This window comes from Mandrillus leucophaeus, unplaced genomic scaffold, assembly GCF_000951045.1.
Source record: "Mandrillus leucophaeus isolate KB7577 unplaced genomic scaffold, Mleu.le_1.0 Scaffold1199, whole genome shotgun sequence".
In the NCBI taxonomy this organism is placed as follows: Eukaryota; Metazoa; Chordata; class Mammalia; order Primates; family Cercopithecidae; genus Mandrillus; species Mandrillus leucophaeus.
In genome coordinates this window covers 80,403-103,722 of record NW_012100309.1, presented here as the reverse complement: position 1 = coordinate 103,722, position 23,320 = coordinate 80,403, and the positions used below count along the sequence as shown (strand labels likewise).

The window sequence follows — 23,320 nt, the reverse complement described above, 5'->3', positions numbered from 1 at the left end:
CTAGATTACAGTCAAAATGATTAAGAAAACATACTAGTTTCAAGGTAATATTTAACTGTTTTGGAAGCCCTACTTTAGAAATTCATCTTTTACTTAAGAGCTTGAGAACTTATACTATGCAATTAGTTAAATGAATATCTTACTTTAAATATCTTAAAGTTTAAAATGTTTTTCTTTAAATTATAATTTATATTTTATAATTATATTTAGTATGTTATATAGTATTCTAAAGTTTTTATACTTATATGCCATAAGTCCATAGGTTCTTTAAAGTATTCTGTACTTAGACTATAATTTTAATTTTTTTATCAGTCATACCCTAACTCACCTAAGCAATACATATTTAGGACAACATGTTTATTACTGGAGTTAAATTAAGGCATTAAAATTGTGAAATTTCTTCTATTCTGAAAGGTCAAAATAAGATACATCATTAAAATTGTGTGTGGAAGCACTTAATCACCATAAAATACTCAAGTCCTTTAAATGTACTCAGTGAAAGGAGTTTACTTCCATCTTTACATGATCCCTGAAGGATAGCAAAAGCAGAGTGGTTTGGTGGTTACAGAACAATGTCTGAAACATAGTCGTGTGTACAGATCTCCTAGGGATTTTGATAAAATGCAGATTCTGATTCAGTAGGGCTGAGGTGGAGCCTGAGATTCTGCATAAGTAATAAGCTCCCAAGTGATGGAGATGCTTCCAGTCTGTGAACTGAACTTTGAAATGGTCTGGGAGTCAGGATAACTGGTTTTAGTCCTCTTGAGGGGATTAACTTCTCCAGGCCACAGTTCCCTTTTTGTTTATCAAATGAAGGGGTTAATTGCTAATTCCAGCTCCCAAGCTTCTGATTCTATATAAAGTACTAATTTAAATATCTTCCATTGCTACTTAGATACTTATTTTAGGTATCAATTTGCCTCGGTTTACTGAGGAAAACTTGAATATTTGAGGTATAAAAATTATAACTATCAACTTGTATTTTAAAAGCTTAAGCCTTTAAATTAATAATGTAAAGTTATGACTGCTGATTTTTCTGCATCAGAAGTGGCATGAATGACTTATAATATATGAGTTAATGTAGACGTAAAGATAGCATTTGTTTAACTGGGTATCAGTGACTTGGAGTAGGGAGTAGAAGGATATGTTGAGTCAAATGTTTGGAATAAGGTGGTTGTATGGCCGTAAACTTAAGTATAATGCGATTTGGTTGGAACTTGAAGTAATACAAGAACAGAGAATAATGAAAACTGTATTCTGTAGCAGTCACAGGTGAGAAAGGGAGACTGCCCAGGAGAGGGAATTGGGAAACCTGCTGGAAGATGTCTCCCTAATAAATTGTCCTTTCCTAGCCCTACACCTTAGACCTAGACCTCAAGTATAGCACTGTTTGAGTACATACTGCTGGCCTTTTAATTGATGATGGATGAAAGGGGAATTTCTTTCTAGATTTTCAGCTTGAACTGCATGATGGTGGAAAATCAGCAGTCCTAGTATATTATAAGCAACCTAAGAGAGGCATTTAGTATATCACACCAAATTATTTCTTGTTTATTATAAAAGTTCTTTCTAGGTGGTTCCTAGTTTTCTTCAAGCTCATTTTTTTCTCCATGCAAATGATTTAACAGCACTCATGGATCCCTGTTACAATTTACTTCATTCATTTCCAGTTAAGACTGTTATATTGGTACTCCTACTTGTAATTTCTTCTCTCGCCATATATATGCTGTCTCTCATGCATCTTTATGCATTTTTAAAACTGTACCATTCTACTCCAACCGAGCTAGTACATGAGACACATAAGCATGTTCAAACAGAGGTGCTTATGCGTAGTCACAGGGATTGATTTATTTAACAAACCACTTACTTCACATTCGTTATGTGCCAGGCCCTGGGTACTAGGGATGTAATGTGGAGGCCAACAGACATGATCCCTTCCCTTAGGAAGCTGACTGTCTAGTGAGAAATACAGGCACTAAATAAATAATAACATAAACATAAATGACAAACTCTGAAAAGTACTTACAAGGGAAAAGTATTTATATTCATAGTGCTCAGTACAAAAATATCTCTGAGAATAGAAACCTACAGTTAATCATTAAAGTTATAGTTATAATAGGGCCTAAATGAGATTAAGTTTTTAGCCTAAAAGCTAAAAATCAATCCATATATTAGGGAAATTATTTAATATAGAAGAATATATGAAAAAACAATAGCTGTTATTGAGCTATTCTGATAAAGTTTTTTTTCTAGAGGAATTTTACTCAGAGAATATTGTATTATTTGAGTATTTTATTTATTTATTTATTTATTTTTAAAATTTATTTTAATTAACTAATTTATTTATTTTTGAGACAGAGTCTCACTCTGTCCCCCGGGCTAGAGTGCAGTGGCATGATCTCGCCTCACTGCAACCTCCATCTCCCGGGTTCAAGCGATTCTTCTGCCCCAGCCTCCTTAGTAGCTGGGATTACGGGTATGCACCACTATACCCGGCTGTTGTGTATTTTTAGGAGAGACGGGGTTTCACCATGTTGGCCAGGCTGGACTCAAATGCCTGACCTCGTGATCCACCCACCTCGGCCTCTCAAAGTGCTTTTTAATGATTTTAAAATGCTACTATAGCACAAAAGGAAATAGTTCATATACAGATTCATTTAAAGTTTACTTTCTTAATGTTATTTAGCTTAATTAAATATGTGAGTCTAGTGATCAGTAGTGTACTGTCTGTGCATAGTTGATTGCTAAATCCACAAAGGATTAGAGTTATTTGGGTATACAAAACTTCTCTCTTTTCCTCAGGACCACCAGGGCTGAATTAATTTAGCTATAATCATTCCCTGATATGTGTGTAGTTATGGTTGTAGATACTAGGTAACTGAAGAGGACAGCCTCCACTTATAAGGTGAATCTTGTGGCAGACCCTGAAATTTTCTATTCAATCAAAGGGCAGCCTGAACATTAGACAGTTTTTGGTATGCAAAGACCCATTGTGTGAGACCATAATGAGAAGTGGCCTTGTGCTGTATGGGCTGCCTAAGAAAAAAGAGCCTGTGCCACTACCTGAAGGAGACCTGAACACACTGATGGATGTAGCTAGTGTAGACAAGCTTACTGTGGGCAGATTTAATCTGGAACTTTAAATTTACTCTTAAATGTATTAGGACATCAATAAAAATGTAGTTTTTTATATCATTGTATTAATATGAGATAAGTTTTTTGTATTCAAATGAGAAAACAAAAATGTTTGATTTCTTTTGAATTCCAGTTAATTGACTGCTACTGTGACTAGTTCTTAGGGGTGTCGAGGTCTCGTGCTTTCAGGCATAATCTATTCCTCAGTGTTTTCTGAAAATAAGCTTTTCTCCAGTGATATAAATCATTACACTATTGACTGGTTGGCAATTTCCATTTTTCTCTGAAGCGTCAGGTAGAATAGCTTTGCTCATTTAAGTGACCAACATTTAAAGTTTGTTTTCACAAATCATTGATGGCTTTTAAAAATCTGAGAGAAAAAAAGTGAATACTTTTCCTTTCTGTTTTAACACCATACCCTTATGTTCCTTTTTTTAGTGTGGCTGGTAAAGAGGATAATACGGACACTGATCAAGAGAAGAAAGAAGAAAAGGGTGCTTCAGAAAGAGAAAACAATGAATTAGAAGTGGTAAGTGTGAAAGAATGAACTTGTCAGTTTTAGTCACCAGGTTTAGTTGTTCTTGGTTGCTGATAACTTACTAACTTACTTGTAGAAAAATGAACTGCTTATGATGCATTCTGTTCAATCTATTTCTTTGAAGATGTTTCTTCAGAAATATGAACTGTAAAATATTGACAACTCTCAATCTTATGTATTGTTGAAAGCATTGTGTTGCAGAGGCAAGGATAGAATACTATGAGAGATGAAATACTTTTTGGTTTAAGACAAAATTATTATCTAATAACCTTAACATCTTGGAAGGATTTTTATACTGATGAAAAGTGAACTTTTTTATGTTTCTGTATTTTGTACTCCAGCAGCCTCTCTCAATGAGAGAATCAGTTTGTTTTGCCAATATTTTGCTATTAATTTTCACAAATCACATTTTAGGAAGAAAGTCAAGAAATGAGTGATCATGAGGATGAAGAAGAGGAGGAGGAGGAGGAGGAAGATGACATTGAGGGTGGTGAAAGTTCTGATGAATCAGATTCTGAATCAGATGAAAAAGGTACTTGCCATTTGGTATAAGGGCAAAAATTCATTTTGGGAAGTTGTTTAAACCGTGACAGAAAACTCTTAACATTCTCCATTTCATACTTGATGAAAGCAACTTTTGTGACTACTGACCTACATTTGCCTTCCAAGGCTTATGTGCTAAACAAATGAGTTACTTCTCTTGCTGGATGTAGTCATTGTGTGATTTCCATTCTTGCTGAGTACAAATAGCATTGTCCTTGATCAAAGTGAACACTCTTTATCTCATTCACCTTTTTGGTTTTTGGTTTATCCAGGAAACTTTCCTAATGACTAATCAGTGAATAAAAATACCTAGTTGATGGTTTTTATGCTCTTGTTTGAAAGCTAGAATTCTGATATTTTGACCTAGTACCAGGATTTTTATTTTCTTCTTTTATAAATAGCCAATTATCAAGCAGACTTGGCAAACATTACTTGTGAAATTGCAATTAAGCAAAAGCTGATTGATGAACTAGAAAACAGCCAGAAAAGACTGCAGACTCTGAAAAAGCAGTATGAAGAGAAGCTAATGATGCTGCAACATAAAATTCGGGACACTCAGCTTGAAAGAGACCAGGTGCTTCAAAACTTAGGTAAGAATTATATTTAATTCAAATGAAAGTCCAAGCTGAATCTTCAAAATGGGTTTTTTATCTTTTCCTGTAGAAGAAAAAAATGATAGAAGCCGTATTAAACCTAAAAAAGGTTGTTTGTTTTGTTTTTGCAAGTCTCAGTTTGTGTCTTTTATTTAAAAGTTATAGGTAGCTTGTAAATACTTTCTGACCAGATTATATGTTAATTTGTCTCATAATGTTAAATATTGTTATTTATTTTGTTTTTTCATACTGATATCTGCCTAGGCTGTTTACTCACTTTATACAAATTTATGGTTGTTTTAATGTTTTGATTTATGTTGGGTACACTTTAACATAACATATTAATGAATAAGCTTCAATAATCATTAAACAGGGTAAGAGTAGATAATAAAGAGAGAATGATTGAAAGACACCCTAGTCTTCTGAGATGTGAATGTTTGGGAAGTAGCTCTTCTCTTTGGATATGGACTGTAAATCTGTGAAATAAAAATCTGTGTCTCACAAAAAACATATAAAAATATCCTCTGGTCATTTAGGCTCAGTAGAATCTTACTCAGAAGAAAAAGCAAAAAAAGTTAGGTCTGAATATGAAAAGAAACTCCAAGCCATGAATAAAGAACTGCAGAGGCTTCAAGCAGCTCAAAAAGAACATGCAAGGTTGCTTAAAAATCAGTCTCAGTATGAAAAGCAATTGAAGAAATTGCAGCAGGATGTGATGGAAATGAAAAAAACAAAGGTATTGATTGTTTTTTCCATTAACGTTTGATGTTCAGTATGATTTTGCAATTGGGACAAAAAATAAATAACTATTGTGATTCTTTCCGTATTCGATAAAGGTAACCCAATCTTACAAATGATGTACTTTCCTTTGGCAATTAGAATTTGTTTCTGATAGTCATTCCTCATCAAAGCCTTTCTTCAAGAGTAGCTGAAAATCATGTGCTCATCAGGGCTTCTTAGACATTGATGGATATTTCTTCTCTTACAACTCTTACGCAAGCTTAGCAAAAACATAAAATATTTCAAATATGCAAGAAAGCATAGATAATAACTAACAAACGTTGTATCCACAATCCAGTTTAAAATATTAAGCATTACAGATACACAGTAAGCCTTCTGTTTATCTCTTCCTGATCATATTCCTCATTCTCCAATAGCTAATAACTGTCTTACATTTAGTGTTTATCATTTCTATACATAGAAAAGCACTAATTTCCTTCCCCTGTCCAAAGAGAGTGTGCAAATCCTGATCTGTTATCTGTTTTTGCTGAGGAATCAATTATTCTTTACGTCTATCATGAAAGTCATTGTAGTTTTCTTAAAATAGCAATAAAATAGCAAATATGGAAGTGATTTGGATAGTATAACCATGCATCACTTAATGATGGTACGTTCTGGGAAATGCATTTTTAGGTGATTATTTGTCAAACGTGGAGTGTACTTACACAAACCTCGATGGTATAGCCTACTACACACTTAGGCTACATGGTAGAGCCTGTTGCTCCTGGGCTACAAACCTGTACAGCATGTTACTATACTGAATACTCTAGGCAATTTTAACACAATGCTAAATATTTGTGTATCCAAACATATCTAAACATAGAAAAGGTATTGTAAAAAATACAGTATAAAAGATAAAAAATGGTACACTTTTTTTTTTTTGAGAGGGAGTCTCACTCTGTTGCCTCCCAGGTTCAAGCAGTTCTCCTTTCTCAGCCTCCCAAATAGCTGGGACTACAGGTGCACACCACCAGGCCCAGCTAATTTTTGCATTTTTAGTAGAGACAGGATGTCACCATATTGGTCAGGCTGATCTCGAACTCCTGACCTCAGCTGATCCACCTACCTCAACCTACCAAAGTGCTGGGATTAAAGGCATGAGCCAGTGTGCCCAGCCAAAAATTGTACACTTTTATAGGCATACCTGATTTTACTGTGATTTGCTTTATTGACCTTTGCAGATATTGCATTTTTTACAAATTGAATGTTTGTGGCAACCCTGCCTTGAGGATGTCTGCTGCTGCTATTTTTCCGACAGCATTTGCTCACTTCGTGTCTCTGTCAGCATTTTCTTTTTAACAATTAAGTTTTTTGATTAAGGCATGCAAACTATTTTTTTAAACATGATACTATTGCACACCTAATAGACTACTGTATAGTATAAACATAACTTTATATGTACCGGGAAAGCAAATAAATTTGTGTGACTTGCTTTAATGTGAATTCACCTTTTTGCGGTGCTCTGGAACCAAACTTTCAAGGTCTCCAAGGTGTGCCTGTAAGGTGTGCACTTACCATGAAGGGAGGTCGCAGGACTATAAGTTGCTCTGGGTGAATCAGTGAGTGAATGGTGAATGAACGTGAAGTCCTAGGACATAGCTATACACTGCTGTGGACTTTATCAATACTGTATACACTTAAGCTACACTAAATTTATTTTTAAAACTCTCTTCAGTGATAAACTAACCTTGGCTTACTGTAATTTTTTTGTACTTTATAAATATTTTAAGTTAAAAAAACTTTTTGACTCTTTTGAAATATCACATAGTTTAAAACACAAAATGCATTTTATAGCCGTACAAAAATATTTTTTCTTTATATCATCATTCTGTAAGCTTTTATCTATTTAAAATTTTTATATTTTTTACTTTTTAAACTTTTTTGTTAAAACTAAAACACAAACACACACAATAGCCTAGGCCTATGCAGAGTGAGGATTATCAGTATCACCGTCTTCAACTCCCCATCTTGTCTCACTGGAAGGCCTTCAGGAGCATTAACACATGTAGAACTGTCATCTCCTATGATAAAAATGCCTTCTTCTTAAATATCTTCTCAAGGGCTTGCCTGAGGCTGCTTTATAGTTACCTTTTTTTTTCATAAGTCTAAAACAACTATAAAAAGTATAGTATAGTAAATACATAAACCACTATAGCTCCACTATAATCTTATGAAACCACTGTCTTAAATGTGGTTCATTGTTGAGTTAAATGTTGTTATGAGGCACATAACCGTCATTAGATTATTATGTTGTGTAGTTGCTAATAACAACAGTAGCTAAAAATCATTAAGTGCTTTATTAAGTTGTTGAGAATTCAAGTGCCAGGTACTGTTAATACATTTTGTGGGTGTTAACTGGTTGAGTTCTCACAAAAATCCAATGCTATGGAAATATTATTTCCATTTTATAGATGAGCAAACCAAAGCCTAGAGAGGTAAAGTAATTCGATCAAGGTCACACAGCTACTGATAGTAAGCTAAGTATCAAGATTTCAAGTTGCAGAACAACTGAATATTGAATACAAAAATTATAGAATACTAAGCAAATAAAAATGTATTAGAAACAGAAATACATGAATCTCACAGAAATAAGAATTGCCCATTTTAAATGTGCAGTAAAACTGCATGTTTCCATGTTAAGTATTCGGAATTCTAAGAACTTACTTCCATATATGTGCTTGATTGAATGAATGCTGTGACAGAGTAATTTCAATAGATGTATATACCTAATTGATTAGGTTCGCCTAATGAAGCAAATGAAAGAAGAACAAGAGAAAGCCAGACTGACTGAGTCTAGAAGAAACAGAGAGATTGCTCAGTTGAAAAAGGATCAACGTAAAAGAGATGTAAGTGGATTTTAACTCTCAGTTATGTAACAAAATTGTACATTGAAAAAGATGGTTTAATAAATGGAGGAAAAATTTCTGGTAACCCTAACTACTAATTGCAGGTTAAGGACAATAGATAAGCATACATATTATAAAATGTCATTTATTACAATATGTGCATTATGGTAATTCAGTATAAGAGTTCATTAAAAAACTGTAATATTATATATTTTATTTGAGACTTATTTTCCAGATGATGACATAGAAGTAAATGGCAAGAATAACTGGTTATCTCTAGGATGACCAAGGAACTAGTTGCAGTATTTTGTAAGATAGCAAGTTTAGGATGGTTCTGAAGAATGTTTTATCACTAGAAGTACTTATAAATAATCCTAGAGTAACAACCAGCCCTTATTAGAAGAGGCTTTTCTAAGGACTATCAAAATTTTTGTATCCTTTGACTCAAGATTCTACTTCCATGAATTTAGACGAAGAAAATAATCTAAAATAAGTAAAAATACTCTGCATCGAAATCTTCACTTTAGGATTCTTTGTAATTGTGAAAAAAGTAAAAACAACCAAATCCCTGACAATGGGAGGAATGGTTAAAGGAATTATGGTACATTCCATTCATATTTTGAAACTGTATACCTATCTGAAAAATGACCACACATTAAGTGTAAAGCATGGTCATTTTACAAATGAGGGAAAATTCAAAGGATGCATCTCAACATGCTAATTGTAGTTGTGTTAGAGTTATAAGTTATCGTTGATATTTTTTCTTCTTCTTTTCAAAATTTTGGCAATATGATTATTTCTTTTAGGTGAAAAATTATAGTTATGATTTTTTTTTCTTAAAAGAAGAAGCTGGGTGCAGTGGCTCATGCCTATAATCCCAACCAGCACTTTGAGAGACTAGCAGGAGGGTTGCTTGAACCCAGGAATTCTAGACTAGCCTGAACAACAACACAGCAAGTCTCCCTCTTTGAAAAAGAAGAGGCCTTCACTTTTTCTCTTTATTATTGGTTAGGTTTCAGCCATTATTCCTTTTTACTTGCTCAACTTTTCCTAAATCCTCCCTGGAAAAATATGAGCATAAAGCATATTTTAGAAAATGGAAATCTATTTTGGGATGTAACGAAGAAAGGGGACAGAGAAAAGGGGGAAGTGAGGTAGAAAAGTGTATAGTGGATATTTTGGCCAGATGACTCCTCTATTTAGGTTATATTTATTTCTTTTTTTCTCCTACTATGTCAGTGTATTTTAATAATCAGTGTATTTGTCATAGTTAATTCCTGGGCATTTAAAATTTTGTTTTTATCAATTTGTTCCTACTGAAATCAAGTAAAAGCACATTCTAATATATTGCCTATTCTTTTTTTTCTGTTATTGTTTTAAAAGTTGAGATATAATTCACATATCCTAAAATTTACCTTTTAAAGTGTACAATTCATGTTTTTAGTGTATTCACAAAAGTGTGAATGATCACCACTCTTTAATTACAGAAAATTTTCGTTACTCCAGGAAGATACACTGTACCCATTGGTAGTCACTCACAATTGCCCCTGGCCCCTGGCAGCCACTAATCTACATTTTGTCTCTGTGGACATTGCATATAAATGGAATCATACCAGATATGGCCTTTTGTGTCTTGCTTTTTTTTTTTTTTTTTTTTTTTTTTCTGAGGCGGAGTCTTACTTTGTCACCCAGGCTGGAGTGCAATGCATGACCTTGTCTCACTCCAACCTCTGCCTCCCAGGTTCAAGCCATTCTCCTGCCTCAGCCTCCAGAGCAGCTGGGACTACAGGCATGCACCACCACACCTGACTACTTTTTGTATTTTTAGTAGAGGTGGATTTTCACCATGTTGGCCAGACTGGTGTCGAACTCCTGACCTCAAGTGATCCACCTGCCTCGGCCTCCCAAAGGGCTGGGATTACAGGTGTGAGCCACTGCGCCCAGCTGTGTCTGGCTTCTTTTATTTAACACAATGTTTTCAAGGGTCAACCATGTTGTAACATGTATCAGCACGTCATTCTTTTTTATGGTTGTATAGATAGAATACGTTTTCTTTGTCCATACATCAGTTGATAGACGTTTGGGTTCTTTCCATTTTTTGTCTGTTTATTTTATATTTAATGAAAACCTTTGGACAATAGGAATAATTTCTTTACAGTGTATGCTACCTATTTCTTTATTACTAATTCATATAAGATATAGGGAGATCAATATTGAACTCCTAGGATGAACTTTTTGAATCTTTTCCATAACATATGATGCCTATATTCTATTATAAAGACACAATGCTGGCTAATCACATATAAAGCTAACATTCATACTCCCTCTCCCTTTTATTTGTTGCCTTGTGTACATATTGGCCTCCTTTTAAAATTGTTCCTTGTCATATTCATCTTTGAACCCTTAGAAAGTTCAGGGTGACATTTACATACCATATAAAAATATGAATGAGCTTGAGATTTGATTTTTAATAGGAAGAAATTGAATGTAGTAAGAAGTTTCAAACTATATGATAATTATAGTTTTTGATAATTCATTAATTTAAAAAACACATTAATTTTGCTTTTATATCAATCATTGTGGCAGGCAATTAAGATATAGTTGTGATAAGATAAAGTCATTTTCTCAAGGAATTCCCATCTGATGAGGCAGAAATATACATAAACCTAAAATGAATGGTCTGCTTGAATTTGAATGCAAAACACGAGGGATTATTTGTTAAATAACAGGATTTAAGTACTAGAAAGGAAGTTTGTAGTGAACTGTCATTCTTAAACTTTGTCCAACAATACAGAATTGAATAAATGATAGAACTGGAATTAAGATATAAGTTCTTTCTTTTTTCCTTTTTTTTTTTTCCTTTTTTTTTTTTTTTTTTTTTTTTTTTTTAAATGAGATGGAGTCTTGCTCTGTCCTCCAGGCTGCAGTACAGTGGTGCAGTCTTGGCTCACCGCAGCCCCCGCCTCCTGGGTTCAAGCGATTCTCCCACCTCAGCCTCCCGAGTAGCTGAGATTACAGGCACGTGCCACCATGCCTGGCTAATTTTGTAATTTTAGTAGAGACAGGGTTTTGCCATGTTGGCCAGGCTGGTCTTGAACTCCTGACCTCAAGTGATTCTCCCACCTTGACCTCCCAAAATGCTGGGATTACAAGCATGAGCCACCGCTCCTGGCCTCTGAGTTCTTTTTAAGTCCAAATTTTTTTCTTAAATTATATGCCTGTAGAATGGCTTGAAGTAATCCTAATTAGTTATCTTTATTTTGAGAGTACCTGGAAACAAATTAATAGTCAATGCAGACATGTTTTATTGTCCATTTACTTTATCCACCATAAGATCCATAGTTATTACAAGGTACTAATCAATATATATTCTTCCTATGTCTACAACAAATTATAATTATTGTATATATTATAAGATGACTCTATTGAAAATATTCTAAACTTTGTTTCTTCCTATCTGTGCCTCAAACAGCAACTAAAACAAGATGTCTAACAAAATTAAATAAGATAACATTTGTAAAGCATTTAGAAAAGTACTTGCATGTAGTAAGCACCAAATGTATCAAATTTAAGTATGTAACACAGAGATAACCTTTCATTTTTTTCAAAAAGGGATGAGATATATCTGTATTTATTTGTGTTTGTTGGGATAAAACAGCTGTACCTGTAATAATGTATACAAGGTTGTTGACTCAGATCCTGCTAAGAACTCACAGTTCCCAGGGGTATGGGGAAATATATTTATATAGGAATAGAAAATATTGTGTCTTTCACTTTACTATTTCCACTTATTTAATATTATTTTACAGCATCAACTTAGACTTCTGGAAGCCCAAAAAAGAAACCAAGAAGTGGTTCTACGTCGCAAAACGGAAGAGGTACAGTAAGCAAGCTGACCATTTGGAAGAAACATTCTGACTTTGAGATATATGATGTCTTTCTATAGACTAAGATAATGAGTCAACCTCTGCTGCAATTTCAGGTTACAGCTCTTCGTCGGCAAGTAAGACCCATGTCAGATAAAGTGGCTGGGAAAGTTACTCGGAAGCTGAGTTCATCTGATGCCCCTGCTCAGGACACAACTTCCAGTGCAGCTGCTCTCGAAACAGATGCATCAAGGACAGGAGTCCAGCAGAAAATGAGAATTCCTGTGGCGAGAGTCCAGGCCTTACCAACGCCCACAACAAATGGAACCAGGTCTACATAATTCTGTTCCTGCTGACATAATCTTCTTGGCCATTAATACAGAATGTTGTACTTAAATGAAAAAATGGCTCATTATTTGACAGTACACAATCAAATAAGTGCATAAGTAATTATGCTTGTCTGTTTTATATGATTATAGGAAAAAATATCAGAGGAAAGGATTGACTGGCCGAGTGTTTATTTCCAAGACAGCCCGCATGAAGTGGCAGCTCCTTGAGCGCAGAGTCACAGACATCATCATGCAGAAGATGACCATTTCCAACATGGAGGCAGATATGAATAGACTCCTCAAGGTGTGGGAAATAGAAAGTAGATATGCTCCCCCTTAGCTGACTGTTAATTTTACTCTTCCAATTTTGTTTCCCGGGTAAATTTAACACTTACCAAGTTTTGGGGGGGTTTTGATTCTACAGTATATAAATAGATGAACATAATTTCTTAAAATCCAACCTGCTTTCTCAATAGCAACGGGAGGAACTGACAAAAAGACGAGAGAAACTTTCAAAAAGAAGGGAGAAGATAGTTAAGGAGAATGGAGAGGGAGATAAAAATGTGGCTAATATCAATGAAGAGATGGAGTCACTGATTGCTAATATAGATTACATCAATGACAGTATTTCTGATTGTCAAGCCAACATAATGCAGATGGAAGAAGCAAAGGTTTGTAATTTTTTGAAAAGTGTAATGGCTTAATGAAAAGTACTTTTGTATTGTTTATCATTCAAAGCACTTTGAGTTTTTACGTGAAGGTGTTTTCTATTTATTGGTCTAATCTAATGCTTAGATTTTACATGTATGCCACTTCCTGCTTGCTTTTCAGATTTCTCTGCTGATTGTGTGATAACATTTATTGTTTATGTAACACATGGGTCATTTTTACATCCCACTTTGAATTCTTAGCTGCTTAAATGTATTTTATCTTTTCAACTAAACCCTATGTTTCTTGGGGTAATGATCATATATTGCACCTATCTGAGCATCTCGTTAGCTAACCCAATACTAGGAAATAAATATATGAAACAATAGGCTGTTACCTTCTGTTTTCAGCTCAAAGTAATGGTCATCATATTATGCTGATTTTATATAGGAAGAAGGTGAGACATTGGATGTTACTGCAGTCATTAATGCCTGCACCCTTACAGAAGCCCGATACCTGCTAGATCACTTCCTGTCAATGGGCATTAATAAGGTCAGATATAACCACACTATTACTGAAAACCTAAGTTTTGACTAATTCATTGTAGTTTTATTTATCTTTCTGTAGTAACCCTTCGCTTTGTAATAAGGAAGAAGATTATTCATAATTGGAAAGTATTTCTTTTACCCTTCTTTAGAGTCAGAAAGAGTGAGAAATATTTAGATCAATTTCATTAGCATGTCGTCTATTATGTTTGTTTATTAGAGCAGATAAACAGCTTAAGAAATAATTCCGCTTTTGCTTTAACAAAGGAAAAATTAGAAAAAAATTTCTCAGTATGCAAACAAGTTTGGTATCATAACTAATTTAACATTGATTCTTTACAGATCAAAAGTGAATCAGAAAAGAAAAAATAATTTAATCATTCTCTTATTTTGAATGTAAATTCTCTAATTTGTCACCTGTAAGAAAACCCTGCCCAAATGTTGAAGATGATAATGGTTTCTGACTCACTTTTTTTTCCATGTTGGGACTGTTATACTCTTTCTGTTCTTACGCCATCTCACTTAATTTTCACAATGTGCCAAGAGGTAATTATTATTGATCTCATTTTGCGTATGAGGAAACTGAGAATCCAGAAGATAACATGTTGGACAGGTGAACTTGTCCATGATCACTAAGCCAGTTAGTGGAGGAGCTGGGATGACTCAAGGTCTATCTGATGTCAAGCCCATATATCATATTCATTTGCTGTTTGATACAGATCTTTGTGTGGTAGATCCTGTTTCATATGACCTAAGATAATTTTTTGTTGTGTTTCAGGGTCTTCAGGCTGCCCAGAAAGAGGCTCAAATTAAAGTACTGGAAGGTCGACTCAAACAAACAGAAATAACCAGTGCTACCCAAAACCAGCTCTTATTCCATATGTTGAAAGAGAAGGCAGAATTAAATCCTGAGCTAGATGCTTTACTAGGCCATGCTTTACAAGGTAATTTGTACTCGATTTTAGTTAAATGAATTTGCATGGTAGCTTTGCTTTTTCAACATGGTATAGTATATCCCTTTCCCCTATGGCTTGACTGAATAGATGCTATATTTACTCATGCTTTTAATAATTATTCTTTCTTTAATTTGCATGTATACATTTTGGCAAGGTAATTGTTGTTATTCCAAGAAATGATTACCAACTTAAAATGGCTTACTTAACCTTATTAAGCAATTAGTTTTTATGAGCAAAGAAGACCAATCAAGTTTTCGTATTGGTTATCTAAATTACTTAAAATATTAACCAAGTTTCTTTACTTTACTCTGTGTATCTCACTGCCTTAAAAATAAACTTATAAGTGTTTGCTATGGCATCTATTCTACATGTAAATGGTACATAATCTTGTTTTATGTGGGAGTTTTTAACATTGGATCTGTTTTGATTGGAGTATTGCTTTTTGTTTCCTTTTTGCTGTTATTTACACAGATCTAGATAGCGTACCATTAGGTAAGTATGTTTAGCTTTCTGTGTATCCTACAGCTGCATGAATTACTAATTGTTCATGTACACTAATTGTGGTACATCTTATTTTAAAGATTTTTATTGGTGGTCAAGTGGTTTTTGCATGATCTTTTTTGAAATGTATCCATGGCCACAAACACACTAAGTCTTTTATCTTTATTAAACATTCCTGATTTTAAAATTCTTAGATGTTTAAAGAAGTATGCTTTTGTTAGTTGTCGCTTTTATTATTTGAGTTCCAGTTGTGGCTCCAGTTTCATAAACCCCCTGTCTTCTTTCTCTTTCTTATAGAAAAACATAATATGTATGTTCTGTTAAATTTTTAAAATATATCTATTAACGTGCATCTATTGTTTTAACCTCATAAATAACTTTCTTCTGTATATATCTTTGTGTGTGTGTATATATATATATTCTTATCTGTTTATTTTTGTAAATTTAGGCACACATTTTTAAATATTGTAAACTGAACAAAACTATCCAAAGGATTTTATCAGAACAGGTTGAAACAATATTGGTCAGGCTGTTCAAGTACCTGGCATTATAACTAGCCCTTTTCCATTCCATGTGTTATCAAGCATGTTTCTTTGCCTCCTCCTTCCTCTGTCCCTCTCACTCTTCGTCTCCCTCCCTCTCTTCCTTCTCCTCCCCAGTCCGTCCTCCTCCTCTTTTTTCCCTCCTCCTCTTCTTTCTCTTCCTCCTTCTTCTTCCTCTCCTCCTCCTCTTCTTCTTTATCTTTCTCCTCCTCCTTCGTCTTTTTCCTCCTTCTTTTTCTCCTTCTCTTTCTCTTTGTTCTTCTTAGTGGCTCAATTCATAGTAATATATGCTCTCTTTTAACTCGACAGATAAATTATTTGATGTCTTTATGTGCAGAAGAATATTAAATTGGTAATTTGATGAGCAGTGTTACTGTTTTCCAACTTTCAAACAAATTTCAATTTTCTGGAGCTTAAAGAAAGGTCAAAAGCAGAGAGTAGGAACTCATTCAGCTAATGTAACCTATGACTCATGGCAGAAATTTGCCCTAGGAACTGGGGCTCTTCTAGATGAAAGGAGCCAAATAAAAAGCATGAGATGAGAAAACAATGAAATTTAAATCCACAGAAGCTAGAAAGTCATAGGTACATTGCTTTAAATATCATTTAGTTGTTCTCCAGTTTTATCACAATCATTGGGCTCTATGCTGGGATTCAAAGATGAGTGAGATGCTGAACTTGTCCTTATGGACTTGATGCCCTGCTGAGGAGGAGAGACTATGAACGGATTATGATATATTGCAGTGAAGGCAATGATTGAGATCTATAGACTTATGGGAGCACAGAGTAGGACCACCTAACAAGAATGGAGGAGTTAATGAAGGCTTTCTGGACGAGGTGACATTTAAGCTAAAATATAAGTGAAGAAAAAGAGTTAGCCAGGAAAAAGACAAGGTTGAATGGGAGCCAGAGAGTCGCTCCAGGCACAGGGGCAGCAAAAGCTAAGGCATCGGAATTTAGCCACACTTTTGTGTACCTGAGGCCTACAAACAGGTTGATGCTCCAGAGCAGCAAGTTCATGACATGGAATGATGAAACTTAAGGCTAGAGGATGAACCAGGGCCAGCGCCCCATGCTCACAGGGTTGTACTTTTGTAGCTTTTAAAGAACATCCTGATTTTTGTGTATCTGTGTTGGGATCCCAAAAGTCACCACTATCATCAGAGATTTGCTAGAAGACTCACAGGGCTTAGTATACGGTTGTATTCATGACTTAAGATTTATGATATCAATGTTCATAAGGGGAAAAGACACAGATGGCCTCTGGAAGAATCCATGTCCAGGCATTTGTATCTCTCTCCCTCCCATGAGAGATCACACAGAGTGTTTTCTTTCCCCAGAACAAAAAACACAGCAATATTGGTGCAATGTTTATATCCAGAAAGTCCAGTAGATGCTCAGTGCCCAAGGGTTTTACTGGGGATGGTGAGTGACATATGTACCTTCTGTTGGTCTAGACTTCCAGAAGGAAAGCAAGTGTTCAGCATAAGCCATATTATTTGCAATTTCTAATGTACAGTGAGCCACTTTTATTAGTTAATAGTTGACTGGAGACACTCTGAGAGCTGTTTTCATATGTCAGCCAAAGTCCAGTTTTCCAGGCAGACCTTTCTAAGAACAGCAGTCTCAGGGGCTGCAATGTTAAATTTTTAAATATATAATTAGTATATGGAAACTACACACACACACACACACACACGTTTTTAAAATAATAACTTTAAAGGAAGACTTTTAAAAATCCAGTTATTTGGTTAACTTCCAGTGAAGTCACGAGACAGTGAAACTTTATAATGATATAGATTAACTTTAGGGTATTTGGGAGTTTTGTTTTGTCTTTGTCTTTAAAGCTACTGTGATAAAAGAAGCTAATTTTGGGCTAGAGTTGTGTTCTCAGAGTTGAGAGTACAACAGTGAGTTGTTGGTGTGTCCTGCTGCCCAGATTACTATAATACTTCAGACCAAACTTGGTACTGAAGAGGGTCTGAGTTGGTGACCATCTGGGTGGGATCCTCTGGGCTCTGGCCAGACTGGTTCTGTGAAGACACCATTATCTCTAACTAAGGCATGCAGGCATAAGCAGGAGTTAAGAGCTTTTTACGAAGGACTTGCATGATGTTTAACATTTAATTCCATCACACTCTGCAAGATAAATACTAGCAAATCTTAGCCTGCGGTTAAAACACAGAGGGAAAACAGAGGCTAGATTTGTCATTTCTTTATAACATAATTTTCTATATTCTTTACTAATTCAGTACCTTAGAACTCAATTATCCTTTCTGTGAAGCAAGTCCTTGAGCCTTCCTCTAATGAGATACATATTGCCTTCAAAATCACCATTTTTTTTTTCACTTCAGAAAGTAAACCCCTTTGAGTGAGTCCTAGATATGATTCTATTTTAGATAATAGTACCAAGTCTTACTGAACAATGAGAAAGGAAGGGAACACTTGTGGAGAGAAATGAATCAATTGACTAATGTTGCCATAGTCTACCTGTATTATATAAAATTTAAAATTAAAAGGGGATGAACTGTATATATTGTTCTTTAATGTATATGTTGCCCATAATTTTGTCTTTAGATTTATGAAATGATTTTTATAATAAAATGTATACATTAAAACAGCCTACACCGATGTTAGGGGCTTGCTGGCATTTTAAGTCATTTACTTTCTGTGGCTGTTTTATTTACTGACTTCCTAACAGTTTTATGTTTAATTCTTCTCCCTTTTCACTAGTCGGCTACAGTTGTTCTGAAATAGTAGTGGTTTCTTTGTATTAGTTTACAGAACTGTTGCATGCAAACCTATTGGTTTTGTCTTCTGTGTTCATGTGAATGAGCTGCATGCTGATGTGTGACTTCTGAACACCCTCATACACACCTTCTCTCTTTCTATAGGAAAGCAAAAATACAGACATTAAAAAAGGAAAAATATCTAAGTACATTGGCATAACTGATAAAGTGTAACTATAACAACTATATTTATACTTTATGTAGTATTCTTGGTTGGCTTAGTACATTAAAGGAGGCCCATGTAGCGTTTACTTTATATTTTTAAACAGTAGATTCTTGTATGTTTGGATGGTACAGGATACATACATAATTCTGCAATAGTCATATGTACTCATCTCATTCAGAAGGATGTTATTCTTCTATACTCTACCATTCAAAGTCATGGTTTTCCTATTTGAACATGTTTTACTCGTTCTAGAACACACAATCAAAGGAGAGTTTTTAGAAATACTTTTCTACAATTCTATCTATTTAGATTCAGTTACTAAAACCATCGTGCCCATATTGAGATGTTGAGCTGTTGTTTATTACAGCATGTGGATTGCAGTCACCATTCAAACTGTGACATGGGGACAATGCTTACATTTTAAACATTTTTTTGTAGAAAACGTAGAGGATAGTACTGATGAGGATGCACCTTTAAACAGCCCAGGATCAGAAGGAAGGTAAGAAGGCATTTAGAAACAATAGAGTTGACTTATTTACATAATATTTTAAATACTTTTATCTCGTTGTATCAAATAATTACCATAAAACAAATAATTTTCAATCTAATGGCCTAGTGAATAGCACTTAGAAACAGTAAATAGAAACCAAGTTAAGTTACGCTTAACCATCATACATTTTAAAATGAAAATATTGAAATATTTAAGGAACATAAATGAATTATTTTTAAATTAGTTCATTTTGACTTTAAATATTGTCTTTCTGTATTTCCCATAGGCATATAAATTTTTTGTAGTCATTGATATAGAGGAGCTATAGCTTTCTATAATAATTTTCTATTTAATCTTGTGCTTAATTATTTATTTGCATATAGCACACTGTCTTCAGATCTCATGAAGCTTTGTGGTGAAGTGAAACCTAAGAGCAAGGTAAGAAGAACTGAAAGTATCAGGTAAACATGTTTTACACTGTTATTTGTTATTGCTATTAAACACATAGGTTCAGATTTGACTCTTAATAGATTAGCAAGAGGGTCTGGTTTTACTAAAGATCTTCTTTATTTAGTTTTTTTTTTAATCATATTTCCCTTTAAGTGGTAACTGAAAAAATTTATATTAAAAAATTTCTCTGGCCAGGTACGGTGGCTCACACCTGTAATTCCAGCATTTTGGGAGGCTGAGGCAGGTGGATCATGAGGTCAGGAGATCGAGACCTGGCTAACACGGTGAAAACCTGTCTCTACTAAAAATACAAAAAAAAAAAAAAAAAAGCCATGCATGGTGGTGGGCACCTGTAGTCCCAGCTATTCAGGAGGCTGAAGCAGGAGAATCTCTTGAACCCGGGAGGTGACGCTTGCAGTGAGCCGAGATTGCACAACTGCCCTCTAGTCTGGGCGACAGAGCAAGACTTTGTCTCAAAAAAAAAAAAAAAATTCTCCTTGGTGGAAATTGGGCTTTACTGTATTCTTATATTTTTCCCACTGGATAACACAATTATGGATGGTGATTCTTAAGCTGCTGATTAACTAAATTGTAGACTGTGTAGTGCCATACAATATCATTAGATTGGCAGGAGATTTCTTAAATTTTAGCATTCTAGTGTGTTCTTAAGTATTTCTTATTTAACTGTGCCTTGAGGTGGTTTTAATAATATTCCAGTCCGTAATTATTATGTGTTAAAAACTTACAAAGCTATAATGCATATTTATAGGGTTTTTAAAAAATGATATAAATTACACACACAGTTAAATGTGTGAGCTACCTAATGGTACATATCAGGTTGAATGCGGTAGCATTTGATAGTAGGTGATTTGACTAACAATCCTACAATGTTTGAAAACAAAGAATTCTTGCGGTGCTTATTGAATATTGTTGAGTGAATGGATTGAATCAGGACCTGAAATAATAATACTGTGCAATGGGTAGTGTATATTTAAGGCCCACAGTGGTTAATCAGGTAATGCAAATGACTAATTTAGCTGGATATACAATAACAAATGGGTCATCATTATGTCTACCTGGAGAGTACATGTCCCATCTAAAAGGAAATAGCCACCATCAAGTTTTGCTCATTTTTACCATGTGGGAATATGAGCCTAAGGCTACCAGATCCTTTGTTTTTTCAAGAGAATTCTTAAATACGAATTTTTACATAAATTTCTCAGATTATTAAAACACTGGTCAAGCCAATCAAAAAACATCTCCAGGCTCTTACACATGGTCTTTGAGCTGTTGGCTTGGCAGCATGTAGTTTGTGTTTTATTATTCTAAGTGTCTAAACAGAAGTTAACAAAACTCAAAGAAAACATTCTGCTATGGTTTGGATCTAGTCCTAAGCAAAGGAGAGAATCTCTTAAGATAAATTTTATCTTTTGGGCCCTGAGAAAGCCTATTTAATTATGCCACTGTGGGACATTAGAGAGAGATGTGAAGTGGTGGCCTAAAGGTCATCTCCTAAAAGAACCCCCTGGGTTAAGAATTCCCAAGAAAAATTTCATGTCTGCTCTAGGCTCTTGACTGTGGAGAGAATTAAGAGTGTAAAAAATGGCTACAGGGTTTTCTCTTTTCTGAAGTGCTACCTGCTACTCCGTTTGAACTGCTGAGATGCCTGAAAAGCATCTCATATCATTTCTTTTTCATTTATTGAAAAAAATGAAGTTGATTATATATTTTAAATTTGTGTGTACCAGCACTGTGTTAGGAGCCGGGGCTATACAGCTGAAAAAACAGGTTTACTGCTTTCTAGAGGCCTATAATCTGGTAAACCACTTGATTATCTGTTCAGTGACATCAACAACTAACTGAGCAATAACCGGATAGTCACTTGGTTTTCAAGAGTAAGGAAAGGAATGCTTATAGTGAGTTTAGATTTTAGGAAAATAACCTTTACTTGCCTCAGCAGGCTGCCCAAAGCTGATACTGGCTGGTGTTGTCCAGTGGGCAGATTAAACATCTATTTAAGGTATCATGGGAAGAGGCTTACAATAACTGAAAAAAACTTGTATTAGAAAAAGAAATTAAGCATGGGAAAAAACGGGATTTAGTTGAGCTTCCCTGCAATTATCTTTTGGTTTAATGTCTTTCTTCCTTTTTTTTTGTTTTTTTTTGTTAAATTATATTTTGAGGGAGCTGGCCGCAAGTGGCAGGAGAGCACAGTAATGTTGGAGGCAGACAGCCTGGCTTTGAATCTGGCTTTGTCACTTACTAGCTGTATGACCTTAGGCAAATTACTTAGCTTTTTTGCGCCTCAGTTTCCTCGATTGGGAATTGAGATAATGATATTACTCCTGCTAATATAATAATGTGTGTGGAACAGTGCCTGGCATATAAGTACAATACAAATGTTGGCTATTATTTTGGCCTCTAAAGGTTTTGTCCAGCTATAGCTCAGGCTTGTCACTATCTCACATGCTATGTTTGGCACACCTTCTAGGAAAAGACACACTAAATGTTTTTACCTATTTCAAACTCATATAAATCTCTGTTCCCTAATCATCTTCTATGCAAGAGTTTGCTCCTGATTGCTTTTCCTTCCATTCTTTGACTAGGCCCGAAGGAGAACCACCACTCAGATGGAATTGCTGTATGCAGATAGCAGTGAACTAGCTTCAGACACTAGTACAGGAGATGCCTCCTTGCCTGGCCCTCTTACACCTGTTGCAGAAGGGCAAGAGATTGGAATGAATACAGAGACAAGTGGTACTTCTGCTAGGGAAAAAGAGCTCTCTCCCCCACCTGGCTTACCTTCTAAGATAGGCAGCATGTAAGTTTGGCCCAGCTACACTAACTTCTTTTCTTTTGGCTTTTTTTTTTTAAAAAAAAAAGTATGCATGTTGCTAATTTCTTATTTCTATTATTTAAAATTTATGTAAATTTGATCTCTGGTTTTCGAAATAATTTGTTAGGTCTTGTCTCCCCTAATTTATTGGAGAGTTGAAATAATTTGAAAGGTCCTTTGTTGAATTGCTTTGTCTTGTTGCCAAGTTTTAGGATCATTCTTAAGAGTTATAATTTTTATAACATCTGAGTTGTGAATTACAGACAATACTTATATAGAAACACCTAAATTAAAGTTATACCTATAAAACTGTTATGTAACTATTATGCATAAACAGAAAGTTTAGACTCTTAAATTTTCTGTAAATTACCTATATCCTAGTTTTGAGAGAGCTGTCAGGATAGTAAATCTTTGCTGACTCTTTTTAAAGAAAAAAGAAAATACCAATTACAAATTTAATACATTTTGAACTTTCCTAATTTTTTACCTTGAAGCATATTGTTTATCTGGGATGAGTGACGCCCCAAAAAATATTTGTATTGGTATTATTAAAGATTTGAAGAAGGAAATATTCTCTTTGTTATGATAATCTGAACAAAAAACCTTCTATTCAAAATAAATCTTGCATGGACTATTTTCAATTATTATCTTGAGGACAAGGAAAGATTTTCCCACATAGTCCTGTGTGTGTGTGTATGTGTGTGTGTGCATATGTGTACTATGTGTGCATGTGTGTGTTTTGATAGTTATATTAATATTAGATTAGT

The 23,320-nt window shown here is 34.7% G+C and overlaps 1 protein-coding gene across 1 annotated transcript in view; it reads left to right on the top strand.

Moving 5' to 3' along the window:
• KIF21A (kinesin family member 21A) overlaps nt 1-23,320 on the top strand; it is an 89,613-nt gene that overhangs the window by 25,256 nt on the left and 41,037 nt on the right. The window contains exons 12-26 of the mRNA XM_011967607.1: nt 3,574-3,664; nt 4,088-4,205; nt 4,618-4,806; nt 5,346-5,545; nt 8,328-8,435; nt 12,245-12,313; nt 12,418-12,632; nt 12,781-12,934; nt 13,107-13,301; nt 13,729-13,830; nt 14,602-14,767; nt 15,251-15,271; nt 19,216-19,276; nt 19,651-19,705; nt 22,324-22,538. Coding sequence (XP_011822997.1) covers nt 3,574-3,664; nt 4,088-4,205; nt 4,618-4,806; nt 5,346-5,545; nt 8,328-8,435; nt 12,245-12,313; nt 12,418-12,632; nt 12,781-12,934; nt 13,107-13,301; nt 13,729-13,830; nt 14,602-14,767; nt 15,251-15,271; nt 19,216-19,276; nt 19,651-19,705; nt 22,324-22,538 — 1,959 coding nt within the window. The remainder of the gene's footprint in view (nt 1-3,573; nt 3,665-4,087; nt 4,206-4,617; nt 4,807-5,345; nt 5,546-8,327; nt 8,436-12,244; nt 12,314-12,417; nt 12,633-12,780; nt 12,935-13,106; nt 13,302-13,728; nt 13,831-14,601; nt 14,768-15,250; nt 15,272-19,215; nt 19,277-19,650; nt 19,706-22,323; nt 22,539-23,320) is intronic.